The sequence below is a fragment of the Odocoileus virginianus genome, unplaced genomic scaffold, assembly GCF_023699985.2.
Source record: "Odocoileus virginianus isolate 20LAN1187 ecotype Illinois unplaced genomic scaffold, Ovbor_1.2 Unplaced_Contig_10, whole genome shotgun sequence".
NCBI lineage: Eukaryota > Metazoa > Chordata > Mammalia > Artiodactyla > Cervidae > Odocoileus > Odocoileus virginianus.
In genome coordinates this window covers 519,531-535,640 of record NW_027224327.1, presented here as the reverse complement: position 1 = coordinate 535,640, position 16,110 = coordinate 519,531, and the positions used below count along the sequence as shown (strand labels likewise).

Genomic DNA, 16,110 nt, shown 5'->3' with positions numbered 1-16,110 from the left:
GCCCTTGGGAGCACCTTTAGATTTGAACTTCACACTCTGTTGAAAATGGAGCCAGCTCCTTTGGGAAGAGATTAGAAGTTTCCTGTTTTATGGCCTGTTTCTTTCTCCAGGCAGAATCTCTGAGCCTAGGGCTCTGGAGGTGGGGATGGGCCAATGGCAGCTTAGCAGGTGAGTGCTCATTGGAGGGGAGGTGGGGTGGTGAGCAGCCTGTCTTCCACTTGGCCTGCCTCTCCTAGGATGATGCCACCACTTCACAAGCCAGGAGAAGGACTCCTGGGCCCCAGTGTTCTCAGCTCACCTTGCCTAAGGTACAGTCTCCCTTCTACAGGTGGCGATTGAGCAAAAGCCGGAAGCCCCCACATGTCGACTAGACTCAGGACCTGAGATTTAGCCTCAGCAACAGGGAGCAGGATGAGAAATGCCCTACTCCTTCTGGGAACTGGAGGAGAGGGAATGCTATGCTTGGGGCTGCAGCAGTCTGGAACGGTCTCCACCTTCTAGGCTAGAGGGAGAAGGACAGAGGGGTCAGCCTTGGTTCAGATGCCACAGACTTACTGTCTTCGCCTTTCAGCAGATTGGTTTGAATAGATGCTTCTGCCTTGCTGTTTGCCCTTGGGACCTTTTTACAGAGGTTTAAAGGGCTTTGTTTTTTTTTTTATTTCTCCAGTTCCACTGGGGAAGCTGCTTAGCAGAACACTGTCATATCACAATTCAGCTGTCTTTTACACATTAGTGAGCTACTCTGCAAAACAGTTTGGCAGTTTCATAAAAATTAAACATATACTTACCATATGACCCGACAGTTGCTCTCCTGGGCGTTTATCCCATAAAAATGAAAACCCTCTGTCCACACAAAAATCTGGATAGAGGTGTTCATAGCAGTGTCTTTGATAATAGCCAAGAGCTGGAAATAACACAGATGGCGTAAGACGGTTAAACAAACGAGCCGTTGAATCCTGTCAGCAATGGACAGGAAAGAACTATTGATTATGCAACAGCTTGGGCATTGTGCTTAGGCTTACTGGGAAAAAAAAATCAATTTTCAAAACACACACCCCCATCCTTCCCCAAAAAAGACACATACCATGTGATTCTATTTATATAATCTCAAAGTGACAGACAAAGTTATACATGCAAGAAACGAGTGGATCGAGGGTTAATCATGAGGAAGGGGTGGTGTGACCATAAAGGTGTGGCACAGGAGTGGTGATGAGTGCCTCTGAACCTGGATTGATAGAGCAGTCACATAAACTTACATGTCATGCAATGACACATACTCACTTTACATCAGTGGCAGTCTCCTGGGTGTGACAACTGTACTGCAGTTACCAAGATGTAAACAGTGAGGGGAAACTGGGTGACGGGAAATACTGGACCTCTCTTTACCATCTGTTTATTTTTTCCCCAACAAAAGCTTTAGTGAGCTATAATTCATGTAGCATGCAATTAACCTACTAAAATGTACAGTTCAGTGATTCTTAGTGTATTCACAAAGTTGCGTTTATCTCTACATTTAGTTTTAAAACATTTTCATTAGCCCAACAAGTACAATCCTTAGCTATTAGCTATCATTGCCAGTCCTGCCATCTTCACTCCTCCCTACCCCCAACCCTAGGCAACCTCTTTTATCTACTTGCCATCTCTTTAGATTTCCCATTTCTGGACATTTCCTATGAACAGTATCATATACCATGCAGTCTTCTGTAACAGGTTTATTTCACTTAATTTAGTGTTTTCAAGAGTCATCCGTATGGCATGTATCAGGACTTCATTCTATTTTCCTGCCAAATAATACTCTGTTTTATGGATATATACCACATGTTATTTATCCATTCATCATTCAATGGGCGTTTGGGTTGTTTCCACTTTTTGATTATGAATAATGTTCCTATGATCATTTGTGTCTACATTTTTGTGGAAACATTTGTTTTCATTTCTCTTGTACATACCCCTAAGAATGGAATTTCTGGGTTGTTTGGTAACTATATTTAACATTGTAGGAACTCTGAGAGTATTTTCCAAAGCAAATACATTTTACTTTCCCACCAGGAATGCATACGACTTCTGATTTTTCCACATCTTCACCAACATTTACTCTTTTTTTATTATTATTATGGCATCTTAAGGGGTTTGAAATGGTACTTTACTGCAGTGTTTATTTGCATTTCCCTAATGCCTAATGAGAAGAGGTGGCAAGAATACACAGAAGAACTGTACAAAAAAGATCTTCACGACCCAGATAATCACAATGGTGTGATCACTCACCTAGAGCCAGACATCCTGGAATGTGAAGTCAAGTGGGCCTTAGAAAGCATCACTGCGAACAAAGCTAGTGGATGTGATGGAATTCCAGTTGAGCTATTTCAAATCCTGAAAGATGATGCTGTGAAAGTGCTGCACTCAATATGCCAGCAAATGTGGAAAACTCAGCAGTGGCCACAGGACTGGAAAAGGTCAGTTTTCATTCCAATCCCAAAGAAAGGCAATGCCAAAGAATGCTCAAACTACCACACAATTGCACTCATCTCACACGCTAGTAAAGTAATGCCTCAAAATTCTCCAAGCCAGGCTTCAGCAATACATGAACTGTGAACTTCCAGATGTTCAAGCTGGTTTTAGAAAAGGCAGAGGAACTAGAGATCAAATTGCCAATATCCGCTGGATCATCGAAAAAGCAAGAGAGTTCCTTTTCCTATTTCTGCTTTATTGACTATGCCAAACCTTCGACTGTGGATCACAATAAACTGTGAAAAATTCTGAAAGAGATGGGAATACCAGACCACCTGACCTGCCTCTTGAGAAACCTGTATGCAGGTCAGGAAGCAACAGTTAGAACTGGACATGGAACAGACTGGTTCCAAATAGGAAAAGGAGTACATCAAGGCTGTATATTGTCACCCTGCTTATTTAACTTATATGCAGAGTACATCATGAGAAACACTGGGCTGAAAGAAGCACAAGCTGGAATCAAGATTGCCAGGAGAAATATCAATAACCTCAGATATGCAGATGACACCACCCTTATGGCAGAAAGTGAAGAGGAACTAAAGAAGCCTCTTGATGAAAGTGAAAGAGGAGAGTGAAAAAGTTGGCTTAAAGCTCAACATTCAGAAAACTAAGATCTTGGCATCTGGTCCCATCACTTCATGGGAAATAGATGGGGAAACAGTGGAAACAGTGTCAGACTTTAATTTTTTGGGCTCCAAAATCACTGCGGATGGTGACTGCAGCCATGAAATTAAAAGATGCTTACTCCTTGGAAGGAAAGTTATGACCAACCTAGAGAGCATATTAAAAAGCAGAGACATTACTTTGCCAACAAAGGTCCATCTGGTCAAGGCTATGGTTTTTCCAGTGGTCGTGTATAGATGTGAGAGTTGGACTGTGAAGAAAGCTGAGCACCAAAAAATTGATGCTTTTGAACTGTGGTGTTGGAGAAGACTCTTGAGAGTCCCTTGGACTGCAAGGAGATCCAACCAGTCCATCCTAAAGGAGATCAGTCCTGGGTGTTCATTGGAAGGACTGATGCTGAAGCTGAAACTCCAGTACTTGTTGGCCACCTCATGCAAAGAGTTGACTCATTGGAAAAGACCCTGATGCTGGGAAGGATTGGGGGCAGGAGGAGAAGGGGACGACAGAGGATGAGATGGTTGAATGGCATCACCAACTCAATGGGTATGAGTTTGAGTAAACTCCGGGAGTTGGTGATGGACAGGGAGGCCTGGCGTGCTGCGATTCATGGGGTCGCAAAGAGTCAGACACGACTGAGCGACTGAACTGAACTGAACTAGTGCCTAATGATGTTGAATATCTTCATGTTTGTTGGCAATTTGTATATGTTTTTTGGGGAAATGTATGTTTAGATATTTTGCCCTTTTTAATTCGTTTGTCTTTATTGTTGAGTGGTAAGAATTCTTCCTATGTTCTAAATACAGGTCTCTTACCAGTTATATCTCTGTACTATCTTTGCAGCTTCTGTGAATCTATAATTATTTTAAGCGGAAATGTTTTTTTTTATAATGCTCATAACGACAGACACAGACCACATAAAACTAATGAAAGCTGAACAGAGTCAGTGGACTTTGTCAGTAGCTTGGTTGTGATGTTGTACTGCAGTTTTGCCAGATACCACCCCTGAAGGAGACTGGATAAAGAATATGTAGGACCTCTCTGTATTATTTCTTACAATTGCATGTGAATCAATAATTATCTCAAAAAGTTGGAGATTTTTAAATTACTTTCTTGCTAATATTTGCCTACCAGATAATTTGGGGTTTTTGTGTTGTTGTTAATTGCTCTAGGAAGTGAAGTTTATCAGTTTTAGGTTCACAACAAAATTGAGCGGAAGATAGATTTCCCACATCTGCCCCCCATCCCCTGTCCCCACATATGCACAGCCTCCCTCACCACAGTGGCCCATTTGGTGAGCCTACACCGAGATCATTATCACCCAGAGTTTATCATTTACTTTAGGGTTCAGTCTTGGTCTTATGCATTATATCAGTTTTGACAAATATATAGATAGGGTTTTTTTTCAAGATTAATTTTTTAGGGACTTCCCTGGTGGACCAGCGGTCAAAAATCTACCTTCCAGTGCGGGGGATGAGGGTTCAGTCCCTAGTGGGGAACTAAGATCCCACATACCACAGCAACTGAGCCCATGCATTCTAGAGCCCATGCTCTGCAGGTAGAGAAAGTGTGAGTGCCATAGCAAAGATCCAGTGCAGCCAGAATTTTAAACAGAAAAAATATTAGTTTTTTCAATAATATAATTTTTTTGATTTTTCAAAAATAGTTTTTGATTATCCATGTAATGTGTAAATCCATTTTAAGTCCTGGTGAGCAGTAATATTAAAACTTCACAGATACATCTAAACTCACCTCTGACAGGTGCCCCTCAGTCCTAGTTTGTCTTTCCCCAGTCCAAATGATAAAGTTCATATTTATTTTACTGCAGTGCTGATTCGTGGACTTTACCACCTGAATTTAAATGTTACTCAAGTTGGAGCCCTATGATTTCTTCCAAGATCTAAATAACACCACAGAGCTTCTAAGCTTAATGCCCAGAGTTTCCACATGCTTGCAAACATCACCCCTGAGCAAGGCTCCAACCCACTAAAGACCATTTCCCTCATTTAAAACTTTAGAGTATTAGCTTCCTCTCTTTTGAACTCATTAGATTAGCAAAGTAAGTCTTATTTTGCTGGAGTGAACCAAAAGAGCTTTTATTCATATTGTGGCTTATATTCTCAATGACTCTTTTTACATATTTTTTTTAAATTTTTTTTTATATTTTTTTTATGGTTCCAGAGGAGAAGAAAGCTATGCTGCAGGAAATAGCTAATCAGAAAGGAGTATCGTGTCGTGCCCAAGGCTGGAAGGTTCACCTCTGTGCTGCCCAGTTGCTGCAGCTGGTAGGTGGCAGTCTGGCGGTTACGTCCTGCTGAGGACAGCTGAGTTCATAGAACATTTTCTTTAGAGTGATTCTGAAGTGTTCCCAGTTAACATGGGTCATGGTGGAATTTTTATATGTGCTATGTAATATAACTATCTGTTCCATGGACGTAATCTAAATGTATCTTAGTTTTGTTTCCCTATAACCAAAATATACTGAACAACTTTAGTTTGTAAGGCCTACAGTTAAGGTTCATATTATGTGTTGCCGTGACATCTGAAACAGAAGGGGCCTCAGGTGGCCTGTCAACCTATTCTCACTCTGCTCCTCACTGTGGGAATCAGGCATAGTTCCTCCTTCTCCCTGGATAGTGGGCTTCAGTTCTCTGCCAGCTGGAGATACTCAGATAAGCCAGTGATACCCTCCTGGGGGCACCATGCCCTCTTAGTACTACAAAGCCTGTCTCCTGCAGCCCCTGCTTCTTCCCTCTCCTCTCTCTGTCATGGAGTGCACCCCGCTGTGGTTCGGTGTGGCAGGCAGTGTCCTCCTCCCCTGGGCCGTGAGTATACTGACTAGTAAACTGCTGTTGACCTCATCTGTCCAGTGCGTTCTGTGTTCAGCCTTTTCCATAACCCTTGGGTGAGACTCCTTCCTTCAACAAGATAAAGAGGAGCCACTCAAAATGATCTCACAAAGTCTTTCTGTCTTTGGAGTAGCCATGATCTAAAGAAGGTTGTCTTTTTATGAGTGTTGTTTTTGTTTTTTTTTTAAGTAGTACCATGGCTAGGTTTAAATTTAGCATAAAAGCATATTTTTATGGAACTTACAGACTTGTTTTTCAAAGAAATTGTGCGTTTGGGGGAGAACTTAAAAGCTGTTCTTGGACTTCCGTGGTGGTGCGGTGGTTAAGCCTCTGAGCTTCCACTGCAAGGAGGTCAGGTTGGATATCTTAGGGAACCAAGATCCCACATGCTGCATGGTGCAGCCAAAAAAAAAGTTACCCTAGAAGATACTCTGAATTATGGCCAATTGTGATGTAAATTGTCGATTAACTTTCCTTGCTGTACTGTATCTTAGTCACTGGGAGAAATGATTTTATCAACCAAACAGACCTGATAGCAGTTTACACAGGTGATTCAAGGTGGGTTTTTTTCCTGAATTTGATGAAGAAAAGTATTTCTGAGGTCATGATTCCCTCCTCCTTGTTTGTTGCAGACGAATCTAGAACATGATGTTTACGAAAGACTCACCAACCTACAGGAAGGGATTATCCCAAAGAAAAAAGCAGCAACTGATGATGATTTACACCGAATAAATGAACTAATACAGGTTTGAAGGAGCCCTTTCCCTCCCCTTATTTCTCCCTTCCCTTCTCTCCACTAATATCTTTGGTAAAAACCCATTATTTTCTTCAGCCTGCATTATCCAGAAACAGTAGAGTGTTTTTCTCCTATGTGAAAGCCTCAAAATGGCTCAATTCAAAGGTGAAAGTTCTCTAAAAACCACACTGTCTTGAAGATTACTGGTTGATGATGTCATGTCTTTTGTTTCAGGGAAATATGCAGAGGTGTAAACTTGTGATGGATCAAATCAGTGAGGCCAGAGACTCCATGCTTAAAGTTCTAGATCATAAAGATCGTGTCCTGAAGCTTCTAAACAAGAATGGGACTGTCAAGAAGGTGTCAAAATTGAAGCGAAAGGAAAAAGTCTAGACCCCAAATCAGGACTTTGGAAAAAGAATTTATGGAGAATTATGTTGGGGGTGGGGGAAGGGATTGGTTGTTTTCAAAGTGGAACGTTGAAGTAAAGGCAAGCGTTCCTTAATTCACACGTGGAAGCAGAGGGACCCAGAACATCCAGGGATGTGGAAGGATCAGAACTGATATGACAGTGGACTCCAGTCTTTCTTTCAGGCTTACTGTGTCGTGCCTGACTCCTGTTGCAACAGGGTCTCCTGGTTGGAATCAGTGACACAAGTGACAGGCTGGCATTTTTCAGCCTTCCAGTTGATAAACTGTTTATCTGATGAATTTCTGCAGGACCCATACTGAGCCTGAACTGAAAGTATCCACTTGGACCATCTGTGCTCTCTCTACACTGAAAATCAAACCTCTTCCCCTCGGCCTAGTCGGTTCTTACTCTGTCTGACCTTCAGATGCCCACGCTGGCCTTCTAAAAGCAGTGCCATGGCACTTGAGAGACCTGCCACATCTCACTCTAAAGGGTTTGAACTGCCAATTCTTGTCATTTTCTAAAGAACCGTTTCAAAGTGAAATTGTTATATTGTCTGTCCTGCGTGTGTCTGAGTTGGGTTTTTGTGGAGGTTCAGAGCAGGCAACACCATAAGTTGCTCTGAGATCCTTGTTCTGAAGTACATTCTTGGTTATCTGTACTTCTGTAGCTGGTGTGATGCTGTTAATTATACGTATGGCACATCTCCAAATGTTAATAAAGGACTCAAAGAGGTTTTGTACATAAACAGTTTGCATCTTTTTATGAAGCTCATCAGTGCTGTACTGTACATCACTTGCGCGTTTACCCTTGTGGCGTTTCTCTCACATTACTGAGTACTCTGTTAAAGTTTGGTTGCTCCACACAGTTCCACTTACCTTGGTATCTTGAAGATGTCACAGATGGTAAAGCCTATGAGCTTTTGATTATCTTAAATATGAGACTACATTGTACCTCATTGTACATATAAATTGGTCATTTTATAGTACAAAAAATAAGGCTGCGGCAATGGGGGAAGGACTTCCGGGAGAGTGGATTTTCTTTCCGAGGTTGCCTTCTGTGACCTCGCTGGAGTGGGAAAGTATCCTAGGCTTGCTTTCTCTTTTTTTGGCTGTGTTGGATCTCAGTTGGAGCCTGAGGGATCTCTGTTGAGCCATGCGGGATCTAATTTAGTTGCAGCACAGACTCTAGTTATGGTACACAGGCTTAGTTGCCCTGTGGCATGTGGGATCTTAGTTCCCCAGCCAGGGACCTAACCTGCATCCCTTGCAGTGGAAGGCGGACTCCTAATCACTAGACCACCAGTAAAGTCCCCAGGCTGGCTTTTTACCTTGTCCTAAACAAATCTGAGAGTCTATGCCACATTTGATCCAGTCTTTAGAACCAGTGTTATAAATTGGCCATATTATAGGACAGTTAAGGCTGCAGCAACGGGGGAAGGACTTCCAGGAGAGTGGATTTTCTTTACGAGGTTACCTTCTGTGAACTCGCTGGAGTGGGAAGGTAGCCTAGGCTTGCTTGCTCCTTTTTTTGACTGAGTCAGGTCTTAGTTGTAGCCTGGGGGATCGTCATTGAGATGTGGGATCTCTAGAACCCTGGCTGGGGAACTGAGATCCCACCTGTCACAGGGCAGCTGTGCACCACCACGAGAGTCTGGTTCTCCTGAGACAGCCTTCCTTGAACTGGAGTGGTGAACTCTCATCTGGTATAGGACTGGGGAAGAGAAACGAAGCAGGCTTTCTGCCTTCTTCCGGCGTGGCCGCGTAGCCTGCATAGCCTGGGCTAAAGAGGTCCTCAGAAGAGTCAAGGCTGCTTCACTAGAGTGTTTCAACCTGAAGCCATTGCTGAGTGTGTGCTGGACTCCAGTATAGTTTTCTGTGCAATGCAGTGACAGTGTTAGAAGACGGCTCCTTTGCCTCTCTTTCTCACTGTGTGTGTGGCCTCGAGATGTGTGGTGCGCTGGCTTGTGACGGACAGGACCCGGGTATTTGGGATCCTACATCAGAGACTGAGTCTCTCTAAAAGTATGGTGTGTGTGCTCACTCAGTTGTGTCTGACTCTTTGCCACCCCCAGGACTTGTTATCTCTGTTTAAACAAAACTTCAATAATTCGATAACCCTGGTCAAGAGAAGCTTGTCAGTGCAAGCTTTGATGTCAGGGCAGGTGAGAACAGTGGTGTTTTCTGTCTTCCCTCACCTTATGAGGACAATGTGATCAGAAGATGGGAGGGGGATGGAGGAGAGAGTGAATCATCTGTGTATACACTGTTATTTAAAAACAGCTTTATGGAGCATCGATTGACATATTAAGTATACAATTTGATCAGATTTAACCTACGTAAATACCTATGAAATATTCACCACAATCAAGAGAGGGAAGAAATCAGACGCAAAAGTTTCCCTGGCGCCTCTGTGACATCTTGCCTCTCACCCCTACCTGCCGTCCACCCATCTCCAGGCAAACAGTAATCTGCTTTCTGCCAGTCTAGTTTGCATTTTCTGTGATTTCATATGAATGAAATCATACATTGTATTATTTTTTGAGGGAGGGAGTCTGGCTTCTTTTACTCAGTATGATGGAAATTTATGCTGAAATTTACTCTTACGGCTTATTTCAATAGTTCATTGCTTTTTATTGCTAAAGGGCAAGCATTTTGTCATCTGAATATGTATATTCCTTCCACAAGTTGCTTCTCTGTCCACCTGTAGAAAGACATTCAGGTTGTTAGATTTTCGTTATTACAGATGTATGAACAAATGTTGGTATACAACTTAACTGGTGATTTTATCTTAGTTGTATTTTCCAGGGATTTATGACCAGGAGATGGTGCTAAGTCCAGACACCCAGTGGCTCCTGGTCCAGAAAACTATCACTCACAAGTTTATCATATTTTTTAAAACCTGGGTATTGCAAAAGATCATTAACTAGAAAATACTTAATTTTTTTTATCATAGTAATAATAATTAAAAGTCACAGTTTGAGAGTTTAAAGTTATTTTAGAGGTTATATAATCCAACCTAACCTGTGGTGAAAGGGACACGTTTGAAAAGATGTAATTTTTTATTATAGAATTTTCCCTGGTGGCTCAGACGGTAAAGCATCTGCCTACAATGCGGGAGACCCAGGTTCAATCCCTGGGTTGGGAAGATCCCCTGGAGAAGGAAATGGCAATCCACTCCAGTACTCTTGCCTGGAAAATCCCATGGATGGAGGAGCCTGGTAGGCTACAGTCCATGGGGTCGCAAAGAGTCGGACACGACTGAGCGACTTAACTTTCACTTTCACAGCACAGATAAAGTATGTGAAACAAATATATAGCCTTGTAAGTTCTTAAAAGAACAACTGTGAAATGATCCCCCAGGGTAAGAAATATAACTTTGCTAGTCACAAACTGCTGTATCCTAATCACAGCCCTCTTCTTCCCTCTAAAATAACCATCTTAACTTTTACCCCAAAATAATTTTATTGTGGTATAATTACAGAGAGTTAAATACCCACATCTTAAATTTACAGTTTTGTGTTTTTTGACACATATATACAGCCAAGGCTAAGATCCAAAAAAGAGCCCATGGCGTTACTGTATAACCCTAGAAACAGTGCTCCTTTGTAGTCAATACACTTCTGCACCCACCCCCAACCCCCCAAGATAAACACTGATCTACTGCCCCTTATCATAGATTGGTTTTGTCTATTCTTGAACCTTATGTAAATGGAATCATACAGTATGTACTTATTTGTATCTGGCTATTTTGATCAACGTGATCTGAGATTCTTCCATCTGCTAAGTGTATCCTGAGTTGTTTCTTTTTACTGCTGTGTGACTGTGCCGCAGTCTGTTTCCCTGTTATCCCACTGAAGGACGGCTTGTGCTTCGAGCTCTCCACTATGAGTAAAGCTGCTGTGAGCATTCAAATTCAGGTTCTCGTGTGGAAATAAGTGTTCACGTCAGTCGGGTAAAAACCTAGAAATGTGATTGCTGGGTCATAAAGTAAAACCATGTCTAGTTTTATAACAGACTGCCAAACCACCTTCCCAAGCAGCTGTACCATGTCACAGCTCCACCGGCAGCATAAGCGTTGCTGCTGTCCCACGTGTTTGGGTTTTAGCCATTCAAACAGGTGCATCGTGATTTCTCACGATGTGAAGCTGAGCGTTTCTTTCAAATGCTCGTTTTGCACCTTTATATCATTTTTGATGAAGTATTTGTTAACATCTTTGCCTGTATTTTAATTAGCTTCTTTGTTTTCTGGTGGGATTTTAAGGGCCTTTGTGTATTTTGGATCCCAGTCCTCTTTCAGGTAGGTGTTTTGCAAATATTTTCCCCCTCTCTGTGGCTTATGTTGCCATTTACTTAACAGTGCCTTTTGAAGAGCAGTTTTTAATTTTAATGCTGTACAACACCAGTTTTTTCTTCTATGAATTGTGCTTTTGGGTTATATCTAGACTCATCGCCAAACCCATGGTCACCTAGATTTTCTCCTGTGTTTTGATATAGTAGTTTTATAGTTTTGTGTTTTATATTTAGGCTATCATGATCCATTTTGAGATAATTTTTGTGAAATTTGTAAGATCTGTGTGGAGTTTTTTGGTTTGGGTATTGGGGGTGGGGGGTGCACATGGATGTCCAATTGTTCCATAACCGTTTCTTGAAAAGACTATTCTTAGTTAAATTGCCTTTGTTCCTTTGCCAGAGATCAGTTGACTGTAATTGTGGAGGTATTTTCCTGGGTTCTGTATTCTGTCCCATTGACCTACTTGTCTATTCTTTTGCCAATACCACTCTGTTTTGATTAGTGTAGCTTTACAGTTAGTTTTAAAGTTGAAAATATGTGAAAATAATCAGTTCTCCAACTTCGTTCTTCAGTATCATGTTGGCTCTTCTAGGTCTTTTGTCTTTTTGTATAAACCTTAGAATCTGTTAAAACCTACAAAAAGCTTGCTGAAATTTTGACTAGTATTACATCACTCTATAGATCAAGTTGGCAAGGAATTGACATATTAATAATGTTGAGTGTTCTAGTCCATGAACTTGGACTATCTCCTCATTTATTTAGATCTTTGATTTCTTTAATCAGTTTTGTAGTTTTCCTCATGTACAGCCTGTACGTATTTCATTAGATTTATACCTAAGTCTTTCATTTGTGTGTGTACTTTTGTAAATGGTGCTGTATTTTTATTTCACTTTTTTGTGGGGGCCGGGGGGCTATGCCACACTTGTGGGATGTTAGCTCCCCAGCTTGGGATTGAATCCAGGCCCTTGGCAGTAAAACCACAGAGTCCTAAACACTTGGCCTCCAGGGAATTCTCTATTTCAAATTCTAATTATTCTCTGGTGGTATATGCGAGAGTGGCCCACATTTATCCACTATTAACCTTGTGTGCTGTGATGTTGCTATATTCACAGATTTTTTTTGTTGTTGATTCTTCAGAACTTTCTACGTAAACAGTAATTCTGTCTGTGAACAAGTACAGTTTTATTTCTTCTTTCTCAGTTTGTATAGTTTTTATTTCCTTGTACTGTACTGTGCTGTGCTGTGCTAGTTCGCTTCAGTCATGTCCAACTCTTTGCGACCCTATTGACCTGCCAGGCTCCTCTGTTAATGGGGATTCTCTAGGCAAGAATACTGGATGGGGTGCCATGCCCTCCTTCCAGGAGGTCTTCCAGTAAGGTCTTGAGTAGGAGTGGTAAAAGGGGATATGCTTGCCTTGTTCTTAGTCATAGGGTAAAGGTCCAGTTTCTCACCACTAAGTATAAGATTAACTGTAGGGTTTTTTAGTAGATGTTCTTTATCAAGTTGATTCCCTCTTCCTAGTTTGCTGAAAGTTTTCAATTATAGAATGAATGTTGGATTTTGTCATTCTTTTCTGCATCACTATTATGATTATATGAGTTATCTTCTTTATCATGTTGGTATCTTAGATTACATTAATTAATTTTTTATTATTGAACCTGCCAAACTGGCATACTTGGAATAAATCCCACTTGGTTATGGTGTATAATTCTTTTACACATAATTAGATTCAACTTGCCAACAATTCGTTGCATCTGTGTTCATGAGAAGGACTGGTTTGTGCTTCTTTTTTGTACATGTCTTAGTCTTATATCAATGTCTTGGTAATAGAATGAGTTAGGGAATTTTCTCTCTCTTGTATTTTCAGGAGAGGATTGCAGAGAACTGATAAAATCTCTTCCTCAAATGTTTGGTCAAGCTCAGCAGTGAAAGCATCTGGCGCTGGTATACTCTCTTTTTGGGGAATTTGTTAATTATTGATCCAGTTTTTAAAATAGACATAGGCCTATTCAGATCGTCTCTCCTTGTGTGAGTTTTGGTAGTAGTTTGTATCTTTCCAAGAATTGGAGCATTGCATCTAAGTTATTAAATATGTGGGCATAGAGGTGTTCCTAGTATTCCTTAATTATTCTTTCCTTGTTTGTGGGAACAGTAGTGATAATCTTTTGTTTCATTTTTTAAAATATTTATTAAGATAAAACTCACATAACATACAATTCACCTACTTGAAGTGTGAAATTCAGTGACTTTTACTATATTCACAGAGTTGTGCAAGCACCACCATAATCAGTTTTAGAATATTTTCACGGCCCCCCAAACAAGCCCTGCAGCCTGTAACCACTACTCCTGTTGAGGTGTTTAATCTGTTTGGAGTTAATTTTTATATATGATATGAAGTAGGGGATCCAACTTCATTCCTTTTTTTAAAATTGAAGTATAGTTGATTTACAGTGTTATGTTAGTTAATGTTACAATGGTATGTTAATTTCTTCTGTAGAGGAAAGTGATTCAGTTATCCATACTCTTTTTCATATTCCTGTCACAGAATATTGAGTACGGTTCCCTGTGTTATACAGCAGCACTTGTTTATCCATTCTGTATGTAATAATTTGCATCTGCTAATCCCCAAACTCCCAATTCATTTTTCTTCCAACCCTCTCCCCCTTGGCAACCACAGTCTGTTCTCTATGTCTGTGAGTCTGTTTCCGTTTCATAGATAAGTTCATTTGTGTCATATTTTAGATTCTACATATAAGTGATGTCATATAGTATTTGTCTTTCTCTTTCTGACTGACTGAGTATGATAATCGCTAGGTCTATCCATGTTGCTGCAAATGGCATTATTTCATTCTTTTTGAGGGCTGAAGAATATTCCACTGTATGAGTGAAAATTGCTCGGCTGTGATCGACCCTTTGCGACTCCATGGACTGTAGCCCACCAGGCTCGTCTTTCCATGGGATTCTCCTGGCAGGAAGACTGGAGTGCGTTGCCATCCCCTTCTGCAGGGGCTCTTCCTGACCCAGGTACTGAACCCCGGTCTCCTGCACTGCAGGCAGACTCTACCATCTGAGCCACCAGGGAAGTCCATTTATCAAATCATTTTTATCCATTCATCTGTCAGTGGACATTTAGGTCATTTTCATGTCTCCGATTTTGTAAACAGTGCTGCCAAGAACATTGGAGTGTATATATCCTTTTTAATTATAGTTTCCTCCAGATGTATGCCCAAGAGTGGGATTTCAGGATCATATGGTGACTCTACTTTTTTGAGGACCTCCATACTATTTTCCATAGTGGCTATACCAGTTTACATTCTCTGCCAACAGTATATACACCCACACCCTCCACATCCTTTTCAGTATTTCTTACTTGTAGGCTTTTTAATGACCGCCGTTCTGAGCAGTGTGAGGTGGTACCTCATTGGAGTTTTGATTTTAATTTCTCTAATAATTAGTGGGGCTTCCCAGGTGGCACTAGTGGTAAAGAGTTCTCCTACCAGTACAGGAGATATGAGAGACATGGGTTCAATTTCCAGGTCAGGCAGATCCCCTGGAGGAGGGCACGGCAACCCACTCCAGTATTCTTGCCTGGAGAATCCCACAGACAGAGGAGCCTGGCGGGCTACAGTCCATAAAGGTTGCCAAGAGTCAGACATGACGGAAGTGACTTGGCACGCACACAATAATTAGCGATGTTGAGCATCTTTTTATGTGCCTAATGGCCATCTGTATGTCTGCTTTGGAGAAATGTCTATTTAGGTCTTTGACCCATTTTTTGATAGAGTTTGTTGTTTTTTTGTTATTGTTTTTTTTTTTTGAGTTGTATGAGCTGTTTATATATTTTGGAAATTAAGTCCTTGTCAGTCACATCATTTGCAAATATTTTCTCCCAGTCCATAGGTTGTCTTTTCATTTTGTTTATGGTTTCTTTTGCTGTGCAAAAGCTTGTAAGTTTGATTAGGTCCCATTTGTTTATTTTTGCTTTTATTTCTGTTGCCTTGGGAGACTGACCTAAGAAAACACTGGTACCATTTATGTTGGAGAATGTTTTGCCTGTGTTCTCTGCTAGGGATTCTGTCGAACTTTATTCTTTTGCACGTACCCAGCCAGTTGTCCCACTACCATTTGTTGAAAAGACTCTTCTTTTTTTTTTTAGATTAATTTATGGAGGATTTATTTGTCATATTTTAACTTTTTATTGGAATATAGTTGTTTTGCAATGTTGGTTACTTTCTGCTGTACACTAAAGTGAATCAGTTCTATGTATACCTATATCCACTCTTTTTTGTTTGTTTTGGTCACACCATGTGGCATGTGGAACCTTAGTTCTCCAACCAGGGTTCGAACTTGTGGCCCCAGCAGTAGAAGTGCAGAATCTTAAGCAGTGAACCATCAGGAAAGTCCCTTCACTCTTATTTAGATTCCTTTCCTTGTTTCCCTGTTCATAGAGGTCATTACAGAGAATTGAGAAGAATTCCCTGTGCTATACCATAGGTCCTGATTGGTTGTCTATTTAATATGTTAGGGTGCATATGTCAATCCCAATCTCCCTATTTATCTCTCCCCCACCCTCCAAAAAGACTATTCATTCACCATTGGAGAGTTTTGACAAAACATGGTCCACTGGAGAAGGAGGAATGGCAAACCACTTCAGTATTCTTGCCTTGAGAACCCCATGAACAGTATGAAAA

The 16,110-nt window shown here is 41.0% G+C and overlaps 1 protein-coding gene and 1 non-coding gene across 9 annotated transcripts in view; both read left to right on the top strand.

Annotated features, from left to right (window-relative positions):
• SAP130 (Sin3A associated protein 130) overlaps positions 1-7,874 on the top strand; it is a 74,426-nt gene extending 66,552 nt beyond the window's left edge. For 7 of the 8 annotated variants that reach the window (XM_020886325.2, XM_020886324.2, XM_070463966.1 and 4 more), the window contains 3 exons: positions 5,311-5,414; positions 6,611-6,724; positions 6,949-7,874. In XM_020886325.2, coding sequence (XP_020741984.1) covers positions 5,311-5,414; positions 6,611-6,724; positions 6,949-7,107 — 377 coding nt within the window. In that variant the 3' untranslated portion in view covers positions 7,108-7,874. Of the gene's footprint in view, positions 1-110; positions 169-5,310; positions 5,415-6,610; positions 6,725-6,948 lie in introns of those variants that run through there. The other variant, XR_011486407.1, reaches the window with a different exon arrangement.
• Positions 7,875-10,201: 2,327 nt separating this feature from the next.
• On the top strand, positions 10,202-10,273 carry TRNAC-ACA (transfer RNA cysteine (anticodon ACA)). The gene has a single exon. It is a non-coding gene; the product is annotated as a tRNA-Cys (tRNA).
• Positions 10,274-16,110: the final 5,837 nt, after the last annotated feature.